The 12,176-nt window shown below is 38.5% G+C and overlaps 1 protein-coding gene across 4 annotated transcripts in view; it reads right to left on the reverse strand.

Annotated features, from left to right (window-relative positions):
- LOC126298837 (DDB1- and CUL4-associated factor 7) overlaps positions 1–8,461 on the reverse strand; it is a 148,764-nt gene extending 140,303 nt beyond the window's left edge. Inside the window, exons 1-2 of one of the 4 annotated variants that reach the window (XM_049990319.1) lie at positions 7,729–8,218; positions 5,930–6,042 (exon numbers count right to left, since the gene is read on the reverse strand). Coding sequence is in view for 2 of the 4 variants with exons in the window: in XM_049990315.1 (XP_049846272.1) it covers positions 7,729–7,738 (10 nt within the window). In the remaining 2 variants the exon portion in view is untranslated. Of the gene's footprint in view, positions 1–5,929; positions 6,043–7,728 lie in introns of all 4 variants that reach the window. The other 3 variants (XM_049990315.1, XM_049990316.1, XM_049990317.1) reach the window with 3 other exon arrangements.
- Between the last annotated feature and the right edge of the window lie 3,715 nt (positions 8,462–12,176).

Here is a 12,176-nt window from a genome sequence, read left to right on the forward strand (position 1 = left end):
AGAAAAAAGGTTGTAAAAGAGTTAAACTCACATGGAACTAACACAAGCTAAATCACAGACACCAGAAATAATTACTGGCATTTATGGATTTAAATACAAGGAAAGAAAATGGAAAATCACACTCTAATATACAGCTACAAAAATTAAATTTTAATATGTTTCATTTCAATGCTCCATTTATATCAACAAGATCTAGTAATCATGTAAAAATTAAGATGTCGAGATGTATCTATTTTTTATGTATGTTAGGAATTGAAAACCCTAGTAGTTTCGACGAACAATCTAGTCATCTTCAGATCATACAACATTCTTGAATAACCCATAAAATATTCTTGGTAAGTGTTGGTGCAATATGTCTTCAAACATCATTAAAATCTGTGTGGAGCCATAATAGCAGCAATACTAATCAACAATGCCTTAGGGTCTGTAGCTGACTACAATGTTAGGCAAAACCAGTGATCCATCCAAATAAAGATTTCATGTGCAACCTTGACTTCTAAGATTGTCAATCTCTAACATAAATAAAAATTTACACAGATCGCATAACTCTTGGCCGACAATGTTAACCAACTTGATACAATCTATGTAAAAACTGAAAAAATAATTTCATGAAAAACTGTATTTGTTACATTACCGAGTTTTGAAAAATAAATAAAGCTCAATTTGCAGTGCTGGGCTTTAGAGTTGTACATGTGTGGTTTCTTGGGATAGAGGGCTTGGTTTGAGCTACATGGATAAAATGGAATTTTTGGTATCAGGGTTTCAAGTCATATGTGGATTTCTTAAGATTGAGGGCTTTGTTTGAGGTATATAGGCCAAGCAAAACTTACCAAACCAAGGATTTCTGCCCCCCCCCCCCCTTTTTTGAGAATTTCATGTGGTTGATTTTTAGGTTGTTATTTGTTTTGGAATGGTGGTGTCATTTTTATTGGCATCTATTTACTTTGTCTCTGACCACCCCCCTACTTCTCGCAGTTGTCCTGTTACTTTCAGTCCACTTCTGGAGTTAAATATTTTGTGTGCTATTTATCTTAGTTTGTTGTTAGTGAGTAAAGTCATGATTGCCATAATGTATATAAGCTTTAAATATGGGTGTCTACAATCTTTATAACATCACTGGTCAAAGATGATGGATGGTACAGCAATTTTCAGTTTTGCCAATCCCAAAACTGTCACTAGAACATATACGCTATCAGATGAAGATTTGCGAAAAGTCTCACATATTGAACTGGAAACTTATATGTTGCCACACCAACAATCGGTCATTACTGTTTGAGATGACCAAGCTGTCATTCAAAAAAAGATTATAATTGGGCCACCATAATATTCTTCTTGTCGAAGATGCGTAGAAAGTTTCTCTCGGTGAGGCACTAAAATAACACATTAAATAGTAAAAGCCACACCAATATTAAGTTAATAATATTGATTATCTCCCCCCATGAACCGCGGACCTTGCCGTACCGTAGGTGCAACCACAACGGAGGGGTATCTGTTGAGAGGCCAGACAAACGTGTGGTTCCTGAAGAGGGGTAGCAGCCTTTTCAGTAGTTGCAGGGGCAACAGTCTGGATGATTGACTGATCTGGCCTTGTAACATTACCCAAAACGTCCTTGCTGTGCTGGTACGGCGAACGGCTGAAAGCATGGGGAAACTACAGCCGTAATCTTTCCCGAGGACATGCAGCTTTACTGTATGATTAAACGATGATGTCATCCTCTTGGGTAAAATATTCCGGAGGTAAAATAGTCCCCCATTCGGATCTCCGGGCGGGGACTACCCAAGAGGACGTCGTTATCAGGAGAAAGAAAACTGGCGTTCTACGGATCGGAGCATGGAATGTCAGATCCCTTAATCGGGCAGGTAGGTTAGAAAATTTAAAAAGGGAAATGGATAGGTTAAAGTTAGATATAGTGGGAATTAGTGAAGTTCGGTGGCAGGAGGAACAAGACTTTTGGTCAGGTGAATACAGGGTTATAAATACAAAATCAAATAGTGGTAATGCAGGAGTAGGTTTAATAATGAATAAAAAAATAGGAGTGCGGGTAAGCTACTACAAACAGCATAGTGAACGCATTATTGTGGCCAAGATAGACACAAAGCCCACGCCTACTACAGTAGTACAAGTTTATATGCCAACTAGCTCTGCAGATGATGAAGAAATTGAAGAAATCTATGATGAGATAAAAGAAATTATTCAGGTAGTGAAGGTAGACGAAAATTTAATAGTCATGGGTGACTGGAATTCGTCAGTAGGAAAAGAGAGAGAAGGAAACACAGTAGGTGAATATGGATTGGGGGGAAGAAATGACAGAGGAAGCCTTCTGGTAGAATTTTGCACAGAGCATAACTTAATCATAGCTAACACTTGGTTCAAGAATCATAAAAGAAGGTTGTATACATGGAAGAATCCTGGAGATACTCAAAGGTATCAGATAGATTATATAATGGTAAGACAGAGATTTAGGAACCAGGTTTTAAATTGTAGGACATTTCCAGGGGCAGATGTGAACTCTGACCACAATCTACTGGTTATGAACTGTAGATTAAAACTGAAGAAACTACAAAAAGGTGCTAATTTAAGGAGATGGGACCTGGATAAACTGAAAGAACCAGAGGTTGTACAGAGTTTCAGGGAGAGCATAAGGGAACAATTGACAGGAATGGAGGAAAGAAATACAGTAGAAGAAGAATGGGTAGCTCTGAGGGATGAAGTAGTGAAGGCAGCAGAAGATAAAGTAGGTAAAAAGACGAGGGCTAATAGAAATCCGTGGGTAACAGAAGAAATATTCAATTTAATTGATGAAAGGAGAAAATATAAAAATGCAGTAAATGAAGCAGGCAAAAAGGAATACAAACGTCTCAAAAATGAGATCGACAGGAAGTGCAAAATGGCTAAGCAGGGATGGCTAGAGGACAAATGTAAGGATGTAGAGGCTTATCTCACTAGGGGTAAGATAGATACTGCCTACAGGAAAATAAAAGAGACCTTTGGAGAAAAGAAAGCCAATTGTATGAATATCAAGAGCTCAGATGGAAACCCAGTTCTAAGCAAAGAAGGGAAGGCAGAAAGGTGGAAGGAGTATATAGAAGGTTTATACAAGGGCGATGTACTGGAAATGGAAGAGGATGCAGATGAAGATGAAATGGGAGATACAATACTGCGGGAAGGGTTTGACAGAGCACTGAAAGACCTGAGTCGAAACAAGGCCCCGGGAGTAGACAACATTCCATTAGAACTACTGACGGCCTTGGGAGAGCCAGTCATGACAAAACTCTACCATCTGGTGAGCAAGATTTATGAGACAGGCGAAATACCCTCAGACTTCAAGAAGAATATAATAATTCCAATCCCAAAGAAAGCAGGTGTTGACAGATGTGAAAATTACCGAACTATCAGTTTAATAAGTCACAGCTGCAAAACACTAACACGAATTCTTTACAGACGAATGGAAAAACTGGTAGAAGCGGACCTTGCGGAAGATCAGTTTGGATTCCGCAGAAATGTTGGAACACGTGAGGCAATACTAACCTTACGACCTATCTTAGAAGAAAGATTAAGAAAAGGCAAACCTACGTTTCTAGCATTTGTAGACATAGAGAAAGCTTTTGACAATGTGGACTGGAATACTCTCTTTCAAATTCTAAAGGTGGCAGGGGTAAAATACAGGGAGCGAAAGGCTATTTACAATTTGTAAAGAAACCAGATGGCAGTTATAAGAGTCGAGGGGCATGAAAGGGAAGCAGTGGTTGGGAAGGGAGTAAGACAGGGTTGTAGCCTCTCCCCGATGTTATTCAATCTGTATATTGAGCAAGCAGTAAAGGAAACAAAAGAAAAATTTGGAGTAGGTATTAAAATCCATGGAGAAGAAATAAAAACTTTGAGGTTCGCCGATGACATTGTAATTCTGTCAGAGACGGCAAAGGACTTGGAAGAGCAGTTGAACGGAATGGACCGTGTCTTAAAAGGAGGATATAAGATGAACATCAACAAAAGCAAAACGAGGATAATGGAATGTAGTCAAATTAAATCGGGTGATGCTGAGGGAATTAGATTAGGAAATGAGACACTTAAAGTAGTAAAGGAGTTTTGCTATTTAAGGAGTAAAATAACTGATGATGGTCGAAGTAGAGAGAATATAAAAGGTAGACTGGCAATGGTAAAGAAAGCGTTTCTGAAGAAGAGAAATTTGTTAACATCGAGTATAGATTTAAGTGTCACGAAGTCGTTTCTGAAAGTATTTGTATGGAGTGTAGCCATGTATGGAAGTGAAACATGGACAATAACTAGTTTGGACAAGAAGAGAATAGAAGCTTTCGAAATGTGGTGCTACAGAAGAATGCTGAAGATTAGATGGGTAGATCACATATCTAATGAGGAGGTATTGAATAGAATTGGGGAGAAGAGGAGTTTGTGGCACAACTTGATAAAAAGAAGGGACCGGTTGGTAGGACTTGTTTTGAGGCATCAGGGGATCACAAATTTAGCTATGGAGGGCAGCGTGGAGGGTCAAAATCGTAGAGGGAGACCAAGAGATGAATACACTAAGCAGATTCAGAAGGATGTAGGTTGCAGCAAGTACTGGGAGATGAAGAAGCTTGCACAGGATAGAGTAGCATGGAGAGCTGCATCAAACCAGTCTCAAGACTGAAGACCACAACAATAATATTGATTAATGTTAATGTATGTGTAAAATAAAGATACACTTAATTATTCATAGCCTTTATTGAGAATGTGGCATTATATTTAAATTTGTGAATTTCAATTTAACAACAATATTCCCTACATAGATGGGAAGGAGAACTTTTTGTCTGAAAGCTTAAATGTTTTGCAGTCTTTCCAATGTGCCTGTCTGCAACTCAGTGGCACACCCTCTATGTGGAGAGAAGAAATCTATTGTTTTCATAATCAAAATATCCACAGGTGTACTGCCGGTCTATAGTGTCCAACGGGCACAATATTTCGGCGATCAAACATGTCGCCATCATCAGGTGAACTGACGGACTGAGCTCGTGTGTTTGTTCGTCGCCACCCCCAAACTGCAACATGTTGTTCTGTAGGGCAGACAACCACAGCCAAACTTCGACATTTTCCAAAGAAAATTCCGCATTGGCTGTATCAATGATTCTTATTAAATCTGCGACTGGTTTCACACCACTTATCGGCACATCCTCAGGCAATGTACGCTATTTATAACATGAGTCAGTCAGGTCGTGTCCACTGCCGTGCGGCTCCTCTCAGTTTGCAAGGTCACTGCCGCTTCCATCATTTAATTTTTTTTTTTAATTTTAACTACCACTTTCACCAGATGATGGTATATTGGATGTGAATGGTGGGGAGTGGCTATAGGGCAATGTTCAACGTTACCACAAACTGTGTAACTTTCTGCAGTTGTCCCGTTCCATTTTATTGTTGGAGTGAAATATATCATGTTATTTTCATTTTTGTTCGTGGGTGTATGTAGTGACAATATGGTTGCAGTATTTTATATGACAGAAATAGGTGTGTCTGCAATCTTGATGACATGACGGGTCAAAGCAGACAGGTGGAATCTGACATTTCTGTACTGTGTAAAAGTTTATAAGGAACTGAATGAAATTTTACAAATTTTAGGTCTGCAAGTAATATAGGTTTTGAGATATGGTCATTTCAAGGTTTCAAAACAATGCAAAGAATTGCAAAATTTTGGAAACTTTAAAAATTAATGACAAAAATATTAATTTGTAATTTTCATGCAAGTATAATCAGTGGAAAAAAATGTAAACAAATTGACATGCCAAGAACAAAGGTTTTTTGTTTTTAATCAAGATTAGTCATCCTTTAAGCTAATAAAGGTTTGTCATCACTAATTACACTCTGTCCAAAACGTCCAGGAGTGCCTGTTTCCATTAGACTTAAGCTGTTAGTTTGACAAGTGAGTTGTCTATTTACCTGCTCAAGATAAATTTTGGCCAAAGCATTAGGTACCAACTTTTGTCCCTTCCACCTGTGCTACCTCGTCAACTGCTCATAAATTGGATTCTCCTTTGGCACTATGCCATGATCTGGGAATTTATATACAACACAACTTTTAAACTTTCTCAAAAGGATTTTCATATCTTTACATTTGATGCAGAACAAGAACAAAAAGAGCCAGTTATTTAATAGTGTGTGTTTCACTTTTGATCTGAGCTAATGATTCCATTTTTAAGCACAATATTTTGGTAGCTGTAGTAGCGATTAGAGTCTACGTTAAGTTGAAAAATGAGAGCCTCGTCATGAGATCGGGAAGCTATTGCATGTGCCTCCAGAACTGCTATTTGTATAACAAAGGTTGTGGTAATAGACTTGTGCCTAATGTAAACCAATGTCAAGGTTAAATTATAATGTAACAGTTTGGATGAGAGTTGTGGGAACAATGTCATGACAAAACACACAGTTCTTTTCACATCTCACAGTTACGTCCCTGAGTAAAGACTATTCATGTGGACGTCCCATTGATTTTATGCTCTTTGTTTTCATAATCTGTTGACATCTGTTGGCAATTTTCTTCAGGTTTGTATTTATGAGATATAAATTACATACTTCTTTCACTTTGGTACCCGTTTGTTTTCTAATTACAGATTTGATACATCAAGAATGCTCATTCAAGTGACAACAGACATTAATGCTTCTTCCCATAAGCTACTCCACAACTTTCTGGCAGTCAACATTATGTACACAGTTCTGAAACCACTTCTATAAACTTTGCCCTGCTTAATGATTTCCCTAACTGGTTGGTGATAATTTTAGTAAACACCTTATATACCTTCTACAAACTCTTATCGCACTGTCCCTATATTGTGCACTAAAGCTATCATGGCATTGCTCCAAAAAGTGTGTACCACCTACTTAGATAAGTGTGCATTAGAAGGTAAAACAAGTTCACAAAAGTTCTTTCAAAACATAGTGTTTCACAAATGTATGACAGTATACTGAGGTACTTTCATCTTTCATGATTTGTTTTATAAAAGTTGGAAAGTGGTCCTAGGTATAAAGGGTTCGTCCAAGCTCTCTGACTACTAGTACAGTAATATCCAAATGTGATAGATAGTGTTGGTGTCAGGTACTAAGGATAAATCTGCCACTACACTCAACATTATGGGGAAGGTGCTGAGTGGGGATACAGCTATCACATTACGCCCTATTGCATACATACTAACATTTTGAAATATAAACTGTGCACACTCCTATTATTTCTTATTTGCAGGGCAACGTTGTTGTTCATAATCTGAGGCTGTTTTGCAGATCAAGTGAAATAATGAAAAAGAAATACTGCCATCCACTTGGGACTGGAAAAAAACGAAACTGTCACTTCTGGGCATAGCTAAGCATCCCAGAAACAACTATCACGAGAGAGGATACAAAACATATGTTCTGGTCATGTCAAGTATAACCAACATCGTTCCACAAACACGTAATTGCCTGAAACAACTGGCTAACACTAATCAATAAATTTGTCTCAGTAACATCATTACATCGGTATAAATACTTTGAGACATGTAGCTGTGGATTTAGTTCTTATCACAATTAAGAGAATTATGGTGATAACTGGAACTGTAGTTAATGATGACGCTAATAGACGATTGGTGCGTAAATCCAGGTAACTAAACACTAATCACAACTCGAACACAACGAATGTCGGAAAATGTGCAGTGTTTGATTACACATAACATCACATTAAAAAAATATATATAGCTGATTCATCTTACCTGCACACATTCACAGAAGGGTTTGGATTGAGGCTAAACAAGATGACATATTCGCTGTGTGCGTTTTCCTTTCTTTGGGTTTATGAAGTTTAAGCCTTATATTCTATTTATTAGCTAATATACTTCAAAACTACACATCTGAAAATCTGTCTCACCAATCAAGAAGAGATTCACAGCAGTGCTTGAGCACTTCTCATTTTAAACCCCTAGCATTACTGTCAAACAGGCCCATCCTCATATTTAATAACACGAAGAAGTAAATTTGATCGCTCCGGGCGACTGAAAATAACAAAGACGTCCTCCTACAAACTTTATTAATTCTGATACTGTTTCCATTTCTTCGTCACTCTGTCCACTTTAGAGTTTTCTGTAGACATCATACTATACACACAATTAGAGCGCGAAAACAATGATACAACCAAACACATAACACAAAATCACCTATGGCCTACACATTGGACGCGCACAGCGTAGACAAATAATATCGCTGGATACGCGATCGACCATTTTAGTGGACGGTTGTCCACATTTTACAAACAAAAATAAACTGCAGATGTTCTTCAAAATCGATTACTCTCGTTATTTCTTTTTTCCTCCGACCTCACTGTAGCTTCTGAATGTCTGAAACACGACCTTAAACTTTTCAGTCACTAGCTATTGCTCAGCACAGATTTCCGTTCTCATTAACCACCGGTTCACTGTCTCTAACTCGCAACTATTTGTTGAAGTTCCCAAAGTACTTCGGCATCTATGTTTTTATGGGGTATCGGAGACGCAGCATCACAAGTTATTGGGGATTCAGAGGATAGCGTAGAAATATAGAAATGATACATAGTATAGCAATTAAATTTCTGCTATATAGCTTTAAAACGTGTTGTTTAAAACTATGCTGAAAGAAAAAGGTATATGAGCTCTAGCAGCGAAGAAAGCCGGAGGATACTTTTATATCGTCTGAAGATTTTAAAGTCCCTTGAACGCTAAAGATGTGTAATTTCGCAGAAGCAAAAATTATATACGTAAATAATACAATATGAGAAACAGAAGTCCCAGTGGGCACATCAGTCTAACTATACAGCAGTTTTTAGACAAACGGTACCGGTAAAGGTTTTGCGTCTTGATTTGTTTCTTACCTTTTAAAGTCAGTCTAACCATACAGCAATTTTTAGACATTAGATAAATACCGATAAATGGTCTGTGTCCTTACATTTTAATTGTGAAGCAGGAATCAATGAGAAGAAGTTATCAGCAGTTAAATCGTAATCTTTAACGTTCCTTGTTATTTATTTACCCTTTAGTTTTTTTATACGATGGCAGTAAGGGACAGATGTTTTTAACAGCCCTGACAAATTCTAAAATTGTACATTTCTCTTTGCCATTTCTCACGTATATTTTTCCCCTTTAGCTATACCACACAATCTTTTAAAATCATTTTTATTCAACCATTTTAATATTACTTGTAGAAAAACTATAATGTATGGTATATACCGTTACTACTAAAATGTACATATCTTCTCATGGACGATTTATGGTATTTGACAATGGGGCATCGATGTTACATCATTTGTACTACTTATGTTGCACCCTACTACCTGGATGCAAAACTCTAGTATGTGAGCATACGACTTCTGTGTGCCTGCATATCCCTGTCTTTTTCCATTATCCAACATGTTATAGTTAGCGCTTTTGATCACTCTGTACATGATTAAGAATTTTTTGGTCCTTTATAATTGTAAAGTTATACCATTTACTGATACAGTTTTTCAAGTATATGGAGCACTATAAGATCAGTGTAAGATTGCAACACATTATTAGAAGATGCATTTATAAGCACAGGAATTTCCGCCTTTATATAACCTACTAATTTGAAAATGGTAAAAGAAACTTAGTGTCCCAGAAACGTTTCCTGTATTTAGTATCTTTGCTTTCCTACAGGAAACGGATAAGCACCTGGAACACTTTCCCCAATTATATAACCCTTCACCTAGTACAGAATACCTGGTCGCTGGCAGTGTCCTGCTTAGATTAAAGTAGTGTGTCCAAGAGCATGAATTTTACTATGCCATCCACTCCCCTCATCACCACTACTGTTACAAATAAGCTAGCCCTTCTACATGTGAAAGCTGGAAAAGCTACTTACGTGACTTTCAAGATGGAGACAAGTGAAGTTATTTGTATGGGACTTGCGCAGTTTTTGAAAATGTTCAAATGTGTGTGAATTCCTAAGGGACTAAACTGCTGAGGTCACTGGTCCCTAGACTTACACGTTACTTAAACTAACTCAAATTAACTTATGCTGAGAACAACACACACACCCATGCCCAAGGGTGCACTCGAACCTCTTGCAGGGCAGGTTGCACAATCTGTGACATGGCACTTCAAACCAATCGGCCACAGTTTTTAACTGAAGAATTGATAGTGATCTTGATGGAGAAAAACAGGCCCACAAACGTTGGGTATGGAAATGGGTATCTTGTAAGAATTGTTTGGGGATATACAATACGTTAATAAGGTAACTATCTTCCAAGGAGGTCGTTTCGTTTGAAAATATTTCGAATGAGTGAAATTAATGCCTTTGAGCCACATTTATGGCTCTATACAAATGTACAAGTATGCGACATGACATGTCAGCTTGAATTAAATTACAAGTAACAGTGTGATATCAGCAACTGGAGACACTGCAATACACATATTACAATCTGAAGAGCACTACAATACACTGAAGGTACATCAGAAACTAAGATTTTTGTGTCAACAGTTCCACCTTGTTTTTATTTTTAGAGTTATTCGTGTCTGTGACGTGTCAAACTTACTGTAAACACAGTATTACATTTTATTAACTGGAATGGTAGTTAGTTCTGTAAGCAAACTTTGTACTACTTTGCAGAACAGTCATTAGTCAATGACAGAGCAAATACTAACACTGTTGTATTTACATTTGTTTTAATGAGAGATAAGAATAGCTTTAAATCTCTAAAACCACAAATACATTTCCATGTCACCATGGTATTTACACTCAGTGACTAATGCAATCATATGTGTGTATGTCGAGCATCTTTTACTAAACCACTGAATTGATTTCAACCAAGTTTGGTACATATACTGCCCTAATATGAGTATCATCACTATTCAACAGGTATGCTGTGCAGGTAGTATTGGCATGCCTCTCATGGGCTACACACGCAGATGCTCATGGCTGAGCAGTGAGAATTGGTTGGAAGAGATGGAAAGAGCGTAGGAGGAGATGGACAGACTGAGAGGTGGGAGTAGGAGATGGTGATGGAGTGACAGAGATAGTGTAGACGAGGAGATGGACAGATAGATGTGGAAGGATGAGGTGGACAGAGAAAGAGAGGGAGAAGGAGGGGAAGCTAGGAAGCGATTGGCAGAGAGAGAGAGAGAGAGAGAGGGGGGAGGGGGAGAGAGAGAGAGAGAGAGAGAGAGAGAGAGAGAGAGAGAGGGAGGGAGAGAGAGAGAGAGGCAGGGAGGAGGAAATAGAGAGTTAGAGAGAGGGAGTTGGCCTGAGAGACAGGGGAGGATGAGATGACCAGACATAGTGGGGAGTAGGAGATGGAAGGAGGAGATGAAGTGTGCAGGGAATGGGAGGAGCGGGTGGACATATACAGAGGAGGTAGGAAGAGATGGACAGAGACAGGTGAGAGGAAATGGACAGAGAGAAGGGAGGATGAGTTGCCTTAAAGAGACTGGAGAGGAGGAGATTGGCAGATAGAGTGAGGAGGAGGAGCTGGACAGAGAGAGGGAAGGGGGAAGACAGTCAGAGAAGGGGAAGAAATATGGTTAGAGAGAGGAGAAGAGAAGATCGATCAGAGATTGGTGAGGAGGAGACAGTCGTAGAGAGGAGGAGAATCACATGGACAGAGATAGGGGAGATGGACACAGAAGGGTGAGGAGGAGGACATAGACAGGGAGATCTTGAAGGGAGACATAGAGGGAGGGAATGAGGAGGTGGACAGACAGACTGAAAAGAAGGAGATATGTGGAATACATGTGTAGAGCATGTACATAGGCAAAGCTGTGTGGAAAAGGCTGGCACTGAACCAAAAAATATCAGTAAATGTTGACTGTTCTGCACTAACATGAACCTCGGCAACTGCACACTCTCAGTTACAATGCTTTTATTATTAAATTCGTCCCTTCAATTAATGGTAAGCTATTTCATTGCAAATAAGTGATTATAAGGAAGTGTTGAATGTTAGAATGAGATTCCTATTGCATAACTTAAGAACATTTTGCCACTTCACGAAGTATTTATTTACGTAATTGAGGACAAAGCCCATTTTTGACATGACACTAACTTTTCACATACATGAAAGATTCAAGATCTGTGATGTTGACATACCAGAGACGAATGAAAGCAGATCAACCTAGGGGCACCTACTGAAGCTAGCAGACGATGATGGGGAAAGCGGTATCATGCAGGAAAGTTACAC

The sequence above is a fragment of the Schistocerca gregaria genome, chromosome X (genome assembly GCF_023897955.1).
Source record: "Schistocerca gregaria isolate iqSchGreg1 chromosome X, iqSchGreg1.2, whole genome shotgun sequence".
In the NCBI taxonomy this organism is placed as follows: domain Eukaryota; kingdom Metazoa; phylum Arthropoda; class Insecta; order Orthoptera; family Acrididae; genus Schistocerca; species Schistocerca gregaria.